This window comes from Cnephaeus nilssonii, assembly GCF_951640355.1.
Source record: "Cnephaeus nilssonii genome assembly, chromosome: 17".
Lineage (NCBI taxonomy): Eukaryota > Metazoa > Chordata > Mammalia > Chiroptera > Vespertilionidae > Cnephaeus > Cnephaeus nilssonii.
The window spans coordinates 41,141,570-41,156,785 of record NC_137088.1 but is presented as its reverse complement, the minus strand read 5'-3'; the positions used below and the strand labels follow the sequence as shown (position 1 = coordinate 41,156,785).

The 15,216-nt window shown below is 56.3% G+C and overlaps 1 protein-coding gene across 2 annotated transcripts in view; it reads left to right on the top strand.

The window, feature by feature from the left end:
• Positions 1 to 15,216, top strand: part of LOC307113384 (store-operated calcium entry regulator STIMATE) — a 46,609-nt gene extending 31,393 nt beyond the window's left edge. Inside the window, exons 4-10 of one of the 2 annotated variants that reach the window (XM_079795025.1) lie at positions 488 to 609; positions 5,216 to 5,328; positions 6,186 to 6,263; positions 6,917 to 7,066; positions 8,223 to 8,333; positions 14,518 to 14,650; positions 14,844 to 15,216. In XM_079795025.1, coding sequence (XP_079651151.1) covers positions 488 to 609; positions 5,216 to 5,328; positions 6,186 to 6,263; positions 6,917 to 7,066; positions 8,223 to 8,333; positions 14,518 to 14,650; positions 14,844 to 14,950 — 814 coding nt within the window. In that variant the 3' untranslated portion in view covers positions 14,951 to 15,216. The other variant, XM_079795024.1, reaches the window with a different exon arrangement.

Sequence of the window (15,216 nt, the reverse complement as noted above, 5' to 3'; positions counted from 1 at the left end):
TTGATCTGAGACACCCCCCCCCCCCCCTGCGCCCAGGGCCATTTCTGAGCTGCCTGGTGCCGTGGCACTGACTGGGGGCCTTGGGTGGGCTGGACTGTCGGGGAGTGGACAGTTAGGGAGCAGGTCTTTTTATTAAGTTCTGTTTTCCTGTTGACTTCCTTGGCTGTTTCCATTCTGTCTTATGTCAAGTCTTTCCTTTGGCAGAAGCACTTGTGGTCTTTCAAGTTTCTCTGTCTCCTCCACCCCTCCCTCGAGCTGTCCAGCCCCTGAAGAGTGGCCGCACACTGCACGGGGCACTTCCCCGGGGCCCCCAGAGGACAGTACTGTGGCCTCCTGCTCAGGCACAGCGAAGGCTCTCTGCCCCCAGCCCCCGGAGCAAGGCCAGGCAGAGTGCTGGGCCGTCAGCCCTGACACTGGCCCTGGTCAGCACACAGGGCCGACTCCGGCTCTGGCTCCCTGACCCTGCCACCGTGCCCTCTCCTCACAGGTACCTCATCAACTTCCTCCTGGACGCCACCGTGGGCATGCTGCTCATCTACCTGGGGGTGCGTGCCGTCAGCGTCCTGGTGGAGTGGCAGCAGTGGGAGTCCCTGCATTTTGGCGAATATGGTAACGTCCCATGGACACTGGCGGGGCATGGGGGGGATTCCTAGAGGGGCTCCTTGCCCTGTGCACCCTCCAGGCCAGTGGATTCAAAGAAGATTCAGGAGCTGGTGGCTGTCTCTTCCGTGGTGGAGGGACTTGTTCTGGGTCCCGAGTGCCATCCTCCCGCCAATGTCAGAGTGCCCCGCGTCGGGGCCTGTGGGTGCTCACTTCACTGCTTGGCTTCAGCCTTGTAGCAGGAGACACACTAAATGCAGAGAGGGGGACAGCGCTGGCCTCTTCCACCAGAGGGCACTGGCGGCCCACCTACAGAGCCATGAGGCCACCGCACTGGGCCAAGCTGCCACCTCCTTAGAGATGGGGTGGCTCTTGGTTTGGAGGTGCTCAGTAGGGAGCTGCCCCTCTTTCTGTTCATTCTCTCCTTGGGCCACTTTATTACGGGGCTCAAAACTTCAGGACTGGAGGTCCATGCCTCTGGGCCCGTCACCTTGCTACTTCCTAACTGTGGGCTGGCCTCCCCCCAGCATCTGACACGTACAGTCACCAAGGACACCAGTTCCATCCCACTCGCAGAGACGCGACTTAACACAGGTGACATGGATGCTGGCCCCGCTTTGAGCCCCTTGCATCTTGTCAGACTGCATGGGACTCAGCTTGGGTAGGAGGCGGCCCATGCCGGTCCTGAGCACAAATGCCGTTTACTCCCAGAAGAAGGCCTCCTCAGGGCTGCGGGCGAGAGTGCCTTCTCCGGGCTCTGCCACAGCCTGGTGAGTCAGGACCCTGGTGACTCAGGGTCAGGGGACAGCAGCTCCCTCCACCGTCACAGCTGGCCCTGCTGCCTGGAGGAAGGAGCTCCTGTTCTCGGTGGGAACAGCATACGTGGAACCTTCGCGTGAAAGGTGCACACAGCTCAAGAGGGAGGGAATACAGGTGGAATTCTGGGTCCTCCTCTCCTTTCCTGGGATCGAGGGCTGCTCACTCCTACATGACTCAACACTCACTAGAGACTGACATTTCAAAGGGGGAGCCGGTGCGTGGAGCAGGCTGTGATGAGTGCCTGGGGTATTTCTAGAAACCTTAGTAATTGTCTGTCTCCAATGAGGGGAGTTGAGCTCAGGGGAGGGCTTTTCTTAGCCTCGTTACCTGATGCCTGGTGAGTCACTGACCTAAGATAGTGTCCGACACACACGTGTGCTCCCGTGGCTCCAGGGAAGGCTTCTGAGGAGCCCTGAGTCATGGACTCCTCAGCTTGGAGGTGGAAATGGACACAGCGCACGTGGACCAAAGCAGCAGCATCCTCAGTCATAGGATAGGCACCCTGAGGGGTTGAGTGACATAGGAAGCTCCCCCTGCCAGTGCATGGGGGAGGGGAGGGAAGGAAGAGGGGCTCGCGCCCGCCACCCTGGGTTCCTGAGCCTCCCATCACCTCCAAGAACAGTGCTCATAACTGCTGCCTTGCTGTTAAGATCCTTCTGGAAGGCAGCGTTCTCAACGCTAGCTTACCAGTGCCTAGGAAGTCCACCACAGCCAGTCGCGAGCCACTCGGTGACCCGGGAGCGGAGATCGGGTCTGGTCCTGATACACCAGGCATTATGGTTCCACCTGTTCCAGTGTGTTTTTTCTGCATCTCCAAGAGGAGATTGGAAGGAAGAAAGCAGTGGGGTTTGACTCTATTTCCATGCCACCCTCCTCTCACCTGTTTGGCCCCTGCCCTTGGGCCACCACTGCTGCCTTTGGGAATCCGAGTCATCACACCAGGGTGTCTCCAGAGGAAGCCCTTGATCACGGACCGTCTCGAGTCCTCCCACCCCAGGTGCAGGAGGATAGTGTGTGTCCTCAGTCACCTGATTTCTACTTCTGCCAATTTCTTTTGTTTCTGTTGCTCTTATAACAGATTATCACAAAGTTAGTGGCTTAAAACAGCACAAACTTGTTACCTGACAGTTCTGTAATTCAGAAGTCAGACATGGGTCTCGTGGACTGAAATCCTGGTGTCAGCAGGACTGGTTCTTTCTGGCGTCTCTAAGAGCAGAATCCTTTTCCCGGCCTTTCCCAGCCTCGGAGGCTGCCTGCAGTCCTTGGCTGGTGGCCCCTTCCTCCTCCTTCAGAGCCAGCAACAGCAGGTTGAGTTCCTCTCACATCCGATCACTCTGACCTTCTGCCACCTCCCTTTACTCTGAAGTGCCCTGAGCTGTCTTAGAGTCAGCAGGCTAGCAATTCCATTTGCAGCCTTAATTCCCTTCTGCCACGTTACCTGGCATGTTCACAGGCTCCGGGGACTAACATGTGGCTGTCTCCGTGGGGCCATTATTCGACCTGCCACACCTGTCAACCAGCCGTCCGCTTGAGGCAGTCGTTCCATGTGGACCCCATAGCTCTCTTCTCAGTAAATGAGGAGGAGGGGCTTGTTTTCTAGGTGCTTCCATGGTGCCTAGAAGAGAAGGTGAACTTGCTAACAAGAACATGGGACTTGGGGAATGCCACACAGCCCCGAGGGCTGAGACAGGATCCCGGCGATACGTGGTGTCCGCAGTTTGGTGACCGGGCTGCTCTTCCCCATGCAGAAGCCCTGAAAACAAGGTCTGTGTCCCAGGGGCACCAGTGGTTTGTGGCCTTGGCCGCCCGTCCTGCCCTAACGCTCCCTTCCAAAACCTCTCTAGATACAGACGTGGTCCCTCCTCTTGGCCCCTTTCCTGGAATTGATCCCGAGGAAATAATTCAACAAAGCAAAGCATCCCATGTACCTGAGGGTGTCCAGTGTGGTCAAAAGCATGACACAGCAAGAATGTCTGGCTTGTTTGTCCTTAAAAGATGAGACCACGGGGAACATAAGACTCTCAAATGGAACAGAAATCAGAAAAACCAGCACGTGGGCCCATGATGCGCAGGAGGAAATGATGTGAGAGTGGGGTTACACTTGATTTTTTTCCTTTTTCTCCATGTTTTTTCCACTTTCTTATTAAAGCATCTAAATGAAAAAGAGGCAGCTGCAGCTAAGTTGTGGCTCTGAAACTCAGAGCAGCGTGAAGGGCGGAAGGCAGATGAGAGAACAGTCCCTCTTGTCAGTCACTTAAAACTGCAGAGCAAAGGGAGTAAACACACTCTGAGTAAGTCGGCTTCTGAGATAGTGAGTGAGTGTTGCCACTTGTTCTGTTGACTCTTAAACACCCTCGTCCCCACTCAGATATTTCCTACCAGTGCTTTCTGCCTGGCTGTCCCCAGTCTTACTTAACGGTTTTTAACAAATATTTTGACCTGTTGTTTTTGAGAACTTTTCTCCGTAAGGTAAGGTAGTCTACTGAACTACAAAACTCCCCTGAAGATCTAGCTGGGAGAGACTGTGCTTTTGAAATGATGGTTTGGCTCACGTGTCGTCTCGCAGAAGTGGAGGTAGATAGGATGACCCCAGAAGAGGCAATGATGTCCTCTGCGTGCTTTCTGCACGCTTCTCCCAGGGTTTTCCAGAAAAGGGAATGGCCTGGTGTGTCATGACAGCTGCACGAAGGCATTCCCTGCGCCTCCACTGGGTGCAGTGAGCAGGCTCGGCAGGCTGCGGGCCTCCAGCGCGGGTGCCGGCACAGGGGTTGCCACGAAAAGCATAGAATCGAATGAGAAGCTGGAGATTTCTCTCTCGGCCAGATTCTTTCCTCAGCCTGGATCGGAGCCTTTGCCTGCCCCGAAATGTTACTCTCCAGCCTCTCCTCTGGCCAGCAGCCTCCCCCCACCCTTCCTCTCCCCTGGGTCTCCCACTGGGGAGGCGTGTGTTGCTCCTCAGAGGCCCATCCCATGGGTCCTGCCAGTCACTGAGGAAGTAGATCTCTCCCTAAATGGGCTGGTCCTCCACCCTTCTAGTCCCTTTTGAAACACCTGGAGGCACATCTGGGCCTGAGTGTCCCCTATTGTGGACTGTTGGATTCCTTCACTTCCCAAGCAGAGTGACTGGTGGGACCTCAGGTGGCACTTGGTCAGCCCCAAGGCACAGCCCATCTCTCCTGACCTTGAGGACGTCCTCTTTCCCAGTCCAAGGTGTTTTGGGTGCCCTATCCCAGACAGAATCTGAATTCCTAAAGAGACACATTTCTGCTTTTAGGGCTGAAGCAGCAGGGGAGTGGGGAGAGGGGGTGGAAGATGAACAAGGAGATTGTTTGCTGCCTTCATAATTCAAAAATGTTGGCCGCTCATGGTAGGGGGGGGGGGGCGGGGGTGCAGCACCACAGTGCCTGGAAAAATCAACAGTGGGTAATAATAGCAATCTTACTTAACACAGCTTCTGCTGCCAGCGGACGAAAAGAACCAGCTTCTGAGCTCCAGCAACAGGCACTTACTAACTTTAGTGCCTTTTAATTATGTCTCAGAATCTCTTGAAAGAAAAGACACTCTGGTATCTCCAAATTAGGAATTCTCTGGTTTTGTTTAAAACACCCACATTTGTCGGTCCGGGCAGAGGTGATTCTTGGTGCTTTTGGGGGTTTATTAAGTAGCTTTAGAGTTGGGGTTCTGGCATGGGGCAGGGCCGTGAGGGCTCCCGGGGCGCTGTGGGGAGTGGGGCGGGGCGTCACCAGCCTGGATCCCACTCTGAGCTGCCGTGACCGAGCGCCCACTCTCCCCGCAGGAGACCCTCTGCAGTGCGGAGCCTGGGTCGGCCAGTGTGCGCTGTACATCGTGATCATGATTTTTGAAAAAGCTGTCATCTTCATCATCATCCTGATACTTCAGTGGAAAAAGGTTTGCCTCTTCATTAGCTCTCTGAGACACTAAGACAGTACCCCTTCCCCTTGCCACACCAGTCCTATTGGAAAATCAAATTTGTGGTTTGTTTTTTTGTTTTTAGCTCCATAAATAGACCCTTGATTTGGTCTGATGTGGCAGCTGCTGGCTACCTAACAAGTCAGTTTTTTTTACATAGCATTATCCACTTCAGTGACACAAACATGTGCTCCAGAGTAAGCCAGTGGGATACATATATAAATCCAGGGAAAATACAGTCCTGTCCGATAGTAGTCTTCAGGCCTTGCAACACTGAATGTCAGGCAGGTGTTCTTTACTTCACACATCTCTCCTGGCCAAGGTTAACTGAGCCTTTGGGTGCCAGAGGCAGCAGCTGGTCACACATTGTTCCCAGGGTCCCTCGTCCCTGCCCTCTGCCCTCTGCCCTCTGCCCTCTGGCCCCGGCCCAGTGTAGATACACCTTCACTGCCTACTTCCTCCACATGCCCATGTGAAACCAGCCAAAGAGCCTTTGGAAACAAACATCCTTTGGCTTCATTTGTGGCTGAGTTTTATTTTTTAAGAAAGTAAATCAAGGCGTTATAGAGCTATTGTCCAGGAGGTGGCTGGGGTGCAGGATTTCGGTTAGAAGGTGGTCTGGCACCTCAGTGGTGGTATCTGTAGTGACCTCACTGCCCACGCCCACACCACAGGGAGCACTAACTGCTCCGATGGTCTCCAGGAGGGCCCTCATCAGCCCTGGGTGTGAGGTGCTGCGGTGAATGTCTAACCCTAAGTCCCCTCCCAGGGCCCCTCCTTCCAAGCACTTTCTCTGTGGCCTGCCCCCACCTCACGGAGTCTGCTTCTCTTTGCAGGTGGCCCTGTTGAATCCCATTGAAAACCCAGACCTGAAGCTGGCCATCGTCATGCTGATCGTCCCCTTCTTCGTCAATGTCAGTGCCATGTTGCATTTTTTTACCCCAGTTTGCGCCCTGCCTTCCGGTGTCCCAACAGCCGGCAGCTCTCAGGCCCCTCTGAGTGAGCATTTGTCATCTCCCCAGCCCCACCCGACCTGGAAATGGCACGGTGGGATGGCTGCCTCGCCAGGCAGATCCCTGCCCCAGGGCCTCTGTGCAAGGAGGAGGGTCCTAGGGACTTCGTCCTCCCCTCCCTGCCCGGTGGCCTCCCGCCGAGGTTCCCACCCGGTGTGACAGCAACTTCTCGGTCAGCATCATTAGGTCAGCTTTTCTCACCACAGAGTTTCAAGAGAAACTCACAAGCACACCGGCTAACAGTAGATATGAGAAGAAATCGTAAAGGAACCTGGGTTTGACAGATGTTTAACAGATGGCTGCCTCATCAGTTACCACCACAGTCACCCTGGGGGTAAAGAGGGCAGGCTTTTCTCTGATGAGAAAGCAGAGGAGATAGAGATTAGGAATCTCTCTTTAAGCTTCTGAGCGACAGCAGAGGGGTGGATAAGGTTTTCCTTTCCCTAGCTCAGGTGCTGTAATCTGGAGTGGGTGGGAAGGATGGGGATGTGGGCTGCCCTGCTTTGCTTTCACACATGGCTTATCCCGAGTAACCTGTATTTTCCTCCCTACAGGCTTTGATGTTCTGGGTAGTGGACAATTTCCTCATGAGAAAGGTGAGGACGAAAGCTAAACTGGAAGAAAGAGGAGCCAACCAGGACTCGAGGAATGGGAGCAAGGTCCGCTACCGGAGGGCCGCATCCCACGAGGAGTCCGAGTCGGAGGTAGGGCCGAGCTCGTGCTGCTGACCTGAGGGGTCTCACGTCAGCCAGGGGGAGGGAGACAGTTCCCATTCCGCCTGGACCCCTTCCTGCTGCCCCTTGAGCCTTCCCAGGGCAGGAAGGTGGAGCCCCTGTTTGGGGTGGCTTCCCCCCGGGTTCCCCACACCAGTGGAGAAAGACAGGAAAGGGAGGAACTGCTTTGTGCCAGGGAAGCTGTCAAGGACTCACGGGCCTGACCATGGGCCTTTAAGCATCAAGGTGTTTGACTCCCTGAACCACTACTAAGCGAGCCAGCTGGAAACTTCTAAAATGTAGGGGTCCTCATCTCCTCTTATTTTCAAGTTTCCTAACTTAAAGATTTGGGCCTGAGGGAGACTCCTGGTCACCAACAGGAGCGTGAGGCCAGGCGGTGTGTCTCGGGCAGCTGGCGGCACCCACCTGCCACTTCTGTGCTGCCGGCCGGGCAGGCTGCCCCGTGGGAGCCCTGGTTCAGCTCCCACGGTGCTGCCCAGGCGCTGCGAGGGGCTTCAGAAATGGCCGAGAGGCCGCCATAGGGGGTGAGGAGAAGGCGGTGCCTGCACAGCTCAGCATGACCACAAGGTCTGCTGGTGAGGCGTTAGCAGAACCTGGGAGGACCCTGGCGCAGTCCGTGTCACTCCTGGGCTTCCTGAGGGAGTTCTGAAAGCGGAATAGATGGCAGGACGGGAAACCCTGGCAGCTGGCCTGGGCCGGTCATGTTGTAGGAGCTCCGTGAACTTGAGGTGAGGGTCAGCGTTGCAGGCAGCAGCTGCACAGGAAGGAGCAGACATGGTCATGTAGCGTGGTCCTGTGGGTGACAGCCAGAGCAGCAGGTATTCGGAGGACAGGCCAGAATGACGGGGCGGCAGAGGTCTGAGCTCGATGGGCGAGGGCTTCGTGATCCAGGCTGAGGCGCTCGGCGTGCTCGTGTGGACTCAGCCGTGGTTTCAGCAGCCCACGGAGGGGTGTGGGGTGGGCCAGCTTATCCCCCTCTGTAAAGGAGCTTCCCATCATGCTCTTCTAAAGAAATACAAGACTGAGGCCTCCTGGAGGGGCTGGCACCCCGTGCCGGGGTCCAGGGCAGGCAGAGGAAGAGGCACCGCCGGCCGTGACGCAGGGCCATGCCTCTCCGCTGCCTCAGATCCTGATCTCGGCCGATGACGAGATGGAGGAGTCCGACGTGGAGGAGGACCTCCGCAGACTGACGCCCCTGAGGCCTGCGAAGAAAAAGAAGCACCGCTTCGGGCTGCCTGTATGACACATCCTGTGCGGGTCAGGTCTGGGGCCCGGCTGCTCTGCAGCCCCCTTCCTTCCCTCCTCTCTCCCTCCTCTTCTACCTCCGTCCTCGTGCTCTGCCCACTCCCAGCCACCGTGACTGCAGAGAGGGAGGAAGAGCCAGCGCCGAGCGGGTCGCGGCTGTTGGAGGTCCCCACTCAGTTGCACTACAAACACTGACCAAATATGCAAGCCAGGCGCTTTCTTCCTTTGCTGTCGTCCCGGTGGTGTTGTGAGGGACCCCGAGGCCCTGTCGGGTGTCTGGCTGGGTGGCCATGAGGAAAAAGCTCACGAGCACACAGACTGGGTGGAGCCTCTCCCCGGGGCGGGGGGAGTGAAGACATAACAGGTTTGGGGCTAAAAGTCACTCATTGACGGAGTTGGAACCACAGTGCTTTCTTACTCAAAATGGCTTTTATAACTATTGATTTCTAAAGTCGGTTTTACGAGATGTCACAATGTTAATGTTTTTTGAGTATGTGTTTATTTCCTATGGGACTAATGGGCAAAACATAGATTTTTAAGTCTTCCGTATGCTGTTGACTTTTATATTTTTAAGTTATATTTTCATACTATTGTATTTAAAAAGTCTTTTTAACCCCCAAAGAAATGGGTTTGTTTGCCTTTCATGGGATGGTGGGAGGAAAAAGTCGAGGGTTTTTTATTTGCAATATTGTTAGGTAATCTATGATAAGATGGAGTAGCGAACACAGTAGGAATGGAGATGGGTCCTTCTCTGAGGTCAGCAAACCCAGTGGTTCTGTAAAGGTCAGGCCCGAGCAGGAGGCAGCTGGCCCAAACGTGGGTCCAGTGCCCCTGTGCATGCCAGGCCCCACGGCTCCTTGGCATTTCTGCTGGCAGGACAGAGGTCTTAGTTAAATTGGACCAGGAAAGGGGGCTAAGAGGTCTTAGTGTCCAGAGAAATTGAGGCTGCAAGGCTAGTGCTGTTTGTTCCTCGCCTCTCCTCAGCACCTCCAAGTCTGCAGTTTAGAATGTCTCCTCAGCCTCCGTGCCTCCCCTGGCGCAGCCTTCAGGACCAGCCTTTGGACCCGGCTCCAGGTCAGGCTGCCCCGGCCTGTTATTGCGTCCATTTATTTTGCACAAGAGTCTGGAGAACACCTGCCTGACCAAATGGTCCTGTTTTCCACATACTCCAGGGCAGGGGGTGGCTGCATCCACAGCCAGGACAAGGTGCTTCTAACTGTGTCCCCGCCCTGGGGAGCGGCCCCCACTCAGCCTGGGCAGAGGCCCCGGTGGCTTTGGGAGTCTGCCGACTGGCAGTGGATTGGGCTGACGGGGCACTTGCCCTGCTGTGGATGCAGCAAGGTGGAGCGGCCCAGTGTTGTGTCAAGCCCGAGACAGCCATGGAAGTTTAGGAACAGAATACCCGCTGCTGAGATGTGAGCTGAAAGTGAGGCAGGTGCAGGGAGGCCACACCGCCCAGAACCTTCTCTCTAGATCTACACAAAAACGTCTTCACTTAGGAAGATTGGGTCTGAATTGTCACATGTGAGGCAAGCTGTTAAACCAGGCATCCCGGGCCTGTCCTCTGCCTGGCACCCATCTTCCCTAGGAGTCCCCAGGCCAGAGGGCTGAGGGGGCCTGGACCTGTGACTGCAGCAGGGCCTCGTGTGAGATTGGAGTGGGTCTCCTTCCTCACACCGCTTCCGCTCCCCTGTTGCGCCCGTCGCCCCCTCCGATCCCCTGGCTGTGTGGGTGGGTGTCTCCCCACTAGAACTGGCATTTGGGAAGACCGGGGCTGGTGTTCCTGCTGGACAGCAGTCCCTCATGGCATCGCTTCCTCTCCTTACTTTTCGCTCCCATTTCATTTTTATTTGAACAACCTGTGTCCACAGCTGTTTATTCTACCTTCTGAGCTCAGAATCAGAACTTCATTTTCAGTCTCCAGCTCCTAATGTGTCCAAACTGGAGATGGAGTAGAAGAACCATAGTCCATGGAAGATGGAAACTGGGTCACATAGACTCAGGTTATCTGCCCATCTCCAGGCTCGTCCCAGCGCCCACTGGGTAGTGGGCTTGCGGGGGACAGAGGCTGTGAGCACATGGTGGTTTCTCCCTGAATCCTGATCTTCAGTAAGGGCTTTGGTCTCGGAGCTGCAGCTGTGTAGCTGGCTAACTAGGGGATGGTGTCTGATTGCAGAGGGCCTTGCGCTGTGTGGGCCTGGACAGCGTGGCCTCATGCACACATATGCACACACATGCACACACACACACACATGCACACATCATTTCTCTGGGAGCGTGTCCTGCGTCACAGGGGCTTTCTGTGGAGCTGCCCGGGGAGAGCGGACGTAGAGGGTCTGTCGGGACTTCCTCCGAGCTGTCCTCCCTCCCTGGGCACATTTCCTCACCACCTGCTCCAAGGTGCCTTATGAGGTGCAGCTCTTCAGCCACATAGCAAACATCACTGTGCTTGAGAAACCATGGGACACCGACTGGATATTGTCCACCGTCCATCTCATTTGTCAAAATCTGGACCTTGGTCAAGACAACCATGATGGGGACTTGTAAGTCAGGGTCTTGACAAGTTTCTTGTAACAAATGGAAATCACCTGATGCGGCGGAACTGCCATATCCGAATGGGAGAGGTTATCGTGGCCCTTCTTCCCCTTTGCTGCCCGTGGGTGTGGGGATGTAAGGAGGGGTGCTGGTGAGGTCCAGGAAGCCGTGGCTGCAGCCTGCAGACCTGCAAGGCGAAGGTCTGTGGCCCATCGGCTCGCCCTCGGGCACACTGGTGGCCGCCTGCCTCAAGCTTTAACTTGCGCCCCTTCCTGGCAACAGGGAGTCCTGGGTTAAGGTTGGCCTGTCACACCTCTACATGGAAAATATGTAACGGCTCAAATCCGATTAGGTTGTGTCTTCCCCTCGGCAGTGTAGGCCGTGGCTGCTGCCCAGAGTCCCCTCTGAAGGGGCCCCCCTCTGCCCTCCACACTGCAGTTCACTGGCCTTTTTGCATCCGGGCCAGCGTAGGTGGCACTGGGAACGCCCCACCAGCCAGGGCAGCCACTTTGTAGGGTGTAGGGCAGCTTTCCGGAGCTTCACACACTTGCAACTAGGAGGGGAGAGCACTCTGTTTTACCCTGTGTGATGTTGGTGGCCTGAAGGGCTTCGGCGAGGGAACCTCTGGTCCAGCTGTCGTCGGCACCTTGAGCTCCTAGGCGGTGGGTCGGTTTAACTTGGTTTCTCTTTTCATGAAGTTTATTAGAAGCCAGACCTATGTGAGCAAACCATGGCCTACTTCTACTGTCTGCCTAATAGGGTGTTTAATTGGTGGTGTTACGATTCACAAAAACACATTTTTGAAATGAAAGGGAAGACGATGTACTTACATTGTAAAATGGTTTACAATAAAATTTGATGTCTTATTACTTTTTTTTTTTAAAGAAACCATCACTTTTGTGGCTGTTGGTGTGTGTTCTCTTGAGTTGAAACAGCTTAGTGGGGTCAAGAAAATTTCCCCAGTGGGTTGGAAGGTTCTCCCCAAGAAACAGTGAGAGCGGACCTTACATCGCCTCGGAGCAGATGTTGCGCCCTGTTGCGCCCGTCGCCCCCTCCGATCCCCTGGCTGTGTTGGTGGGTGTCTCCGCACTAGAACTGGCATTTGGGAAGACCGGGGCTAGTGTTCCTGCTAGCAGTCCCTCGTGGCATCGAACCAAAATCTGCTGAGGAGAAAACCCCGGCATACTCTCGCCATTTCCACTTCCCTGCTAATGTGAGTAAAAGCTTCCCTGGGGAGCAAGTGGTGCTGGGAGATGGAGTGTGAGGAGTGAGCATCCCACAGTCTTGTCCCTGAGGCCACGGGCCTAGAAGGCAGGTGCCTCCCTGGGCAGAGCCAGCTGGGGGGGCAGTGATGAAGCCCTCATCCGGGAGCTGGGCCCTCACAGGCCGGGTCTGCCCTCGCTGCCTCTTGGCCCCTGTTAGGAGCCTGGGTCTATGCCCAAAGCTGTCCGAAGGCGTTCCTCATGTCAGCACTCGTCTCCGATGGATTCTGGCAGTCTTCGCCTTGGCCTCCGGGGTCAGGACCAGGCAGGAGGGGATTTGGGTGGGGTTTGAGGGATGACCAAATAGCAGCCTGGTTGGGTCCCATCTGCTTGGAGCCTTCGAGTATAAATAACCTCACAATACTGCCCACCCCCACCCCAGCCTTAGAGTCCTGTGAGGTCTCCCTCAGGGACGGGTAGCTAGCAGCAGAGAACTAAGTGGCGCTTGTGTGAGCCCTTGGCCTGCCCCTCCCTCCACAGTCGATGCCTGCAATGGGCTTCACTATCCCCAACCTCTTCGGCAGCCTGAGTGCCTCAGGCCAGGGGCCCTTCGGTGACCTTGTCTCGGAGGCTCAGTGCTGTTCCTGCCATCAGCTCACCCTCAGCCACAAGGTAGTTTCCTCCTGGTCCTTTACGCTCTTCATCTCTTTGCTGAACGTGCTCTGGGAGCCAGACAAAGAGCGGGGCATCAGTAGAGCCACAGATGGAGAGTTCCCCAGGCTTCCTGTGGCCGCAGTCTCCACCCGTGAACCAGGGGTGCCCTGTGCTCCACCCTGAGGGCCCAGGGAGCTTGCAGTGAGCAGAGCTCGGAGACGCAGACTGGGAGGCCCGCCCTGCTGCTGTGCAGGGAGGGGGTCTCTCCTCTGGAATCCAGGGAAGGGGTAGAAGAGAAAGAAAAACAAGCTCAAAGCGGTCAGCCTGGCTCCGGACCTTCCCTTCCTCGGGGACACCCCCACACTGGGATGGACTGTCACAGATGGACAGCCCCTACTGCCACACACACATTCCAGCATCTGCATTCATAAACACAAGTCGCTGCCAGTCCCGTCCCAGCACCTCCCGCTTGGAAGTGGAGCAGCTGTCTCTGAGGGTGCAGGCTCCCCAGCTGTCTGTCACCAGGGCCGCAGCCCCCTGGGCAGAAGTGCTCAGCCATCCCCTATCATCTCCGAGAATAAACTCTGAAGCCAGTGGCTGTGTGGACCTGAATCATCGGGGTCGGGGAGCCGGTCGGAGCAGGGGGAGTGACTTCCCAGGACGGGCAAGTGGACTATATAAGCTCCGGAGGGCTGGGCACCCAGATCTCTCCCACCAGCTACTGCTGCCAGAGAGGAGCCTTCGGAGCAGCTCTCACTCAGCACCCACCATGTCCCAGGTAGGAGGGCCCAGCACAGGCGTGTTGGTGCGGTGGGGAGTGGAGGAGGGGGTGCACAGCTGGACACCGTCATCTCTGGCAGCTGTGTCTTGAGCTGAGCTCCAGGCATAAACACAGGAGCTCTGCAGCCCCTGGGAGGTGGGGGCTGGGGAGGAGAGTCCCCGCCCACCTTATCTGAGGGTCCCTGTTCAGCTTGGGTTTATGGCAGTCCATGGGTTGTTAGGAGGAGTAGGGTAAATGTGTGTACTTCTAGATCTTGTGTGTGCGGAAGCTGCTTGTGTGACTGGCAGTTTGTGAACGTTCATAGCTGTGTGTGTATGAGTGTGTGTGTGTGTACATGTGTGAGGCTGGATCTGTGGGTGTGCCTTCTGCCTGGGTGTCTCCAGCAGGATGTGTGTCTGTAGGGTATACTGTGTGGCCCAGGCTCAGGAACCAGGGAGTCTGCTGCCCCTAGGGCTTAGGAAGGAGGAAGGCCTCAGACTCCCAGGCACCTGGGGTTGAGGGAGGGTAGACACTGAGGCTGGGTATGCCCAGTTCTGGAGGGACAGACAGACCAGTCTGTCTATGGGTAGATGCTGATATATATGAATGTAACTTCATGGGCATCTGATTCCTCTACACTATTCCCACCCCAGAGCCCGCAAGGTAAATCCTGGCAGTTTGGCAAGAGAGGGGCAAACCTAAGGGACTCCTTGCCGCCACCCTGGGAGCAGGTCTTGGCATTCCCTGAAAGCCTGTAATTCAGCCTCAAAGCGAGCGCCTTTCCCCTTTGCCATGTGCCCAAGCTCGAGCTTGGCCAGCCAGGCAGACAGTGTGAGACCACAGCTCCCCGTCTGTGGAAAAGGACAGAGAGACTCAGGGTCGGGGGGTCAGGGGGTGATGCTTCGTCTGGAAGGCTTCCTGGATGAATGGGGCCTTGGACTGGCTAGAATTCAGTGAGCAGGGAAAGGTGGGCACGGGTCTCGGCCTGAAGGCCTGGGTTCTAAGGAGGCTCTGGTCTCGGCAAGGCTGGCCCTGAGGGAGCCCCCATCAAGAAGAAGCGCCCCCCTGTGAAGGAGGAGGACCTGAAGGGGGCCCGAGGGAACCTGAGCAAGAACCAGGCGATCAAGTCCAAGACCTACCAGGTCATGCAGGAGTGTGGTGAGTGTTCTCGGGGCTGGGGGACCAAGCGGGGGAGGGACGATGTGTGTCAGCAGGAGAGGGTGTGATGGGGGGGGGGGGGGGTTCTATGGGTCTTTTCTAAGAGTCCAGAGCTCATGGGCTCCCCACAAAAGAGACTTTCCCTCACCAGGAGGCTGGGCTGGGCCTCTAAACCTCCCCATCCTGCCCGCAGAGCAAGCTGGCGTTGCCGCACCATCTGTGTTCAGCCGCACCCGGACCGGCACTGAGACCGTCTTTGATAAGCCGAAAGCTGGGCCTGCCAAGAGTGTCTTTGGCTGAGAAGTACACACCACGCCACTCCCTGGGCACTGCCAACACCTCGACACAGGAGTCTTTCCCAAGAACTCTTCCATGCCAGCACTCCACTGCTCACCTGTTGCCTCTGGGACTTCCACCCCTCCCCTCTCCCCCTGGCCCCTCAGCCCAGGCACTCTGCACCAGGCCCTGGGGAACACCAATAAAGAGGATGCCCAAGCGGCCCCGGCATTTGGAGAGTGTTGTGTGGAACTGGCCTGGCCCCTACGTGCAGGGTGGGGCATGTTCTG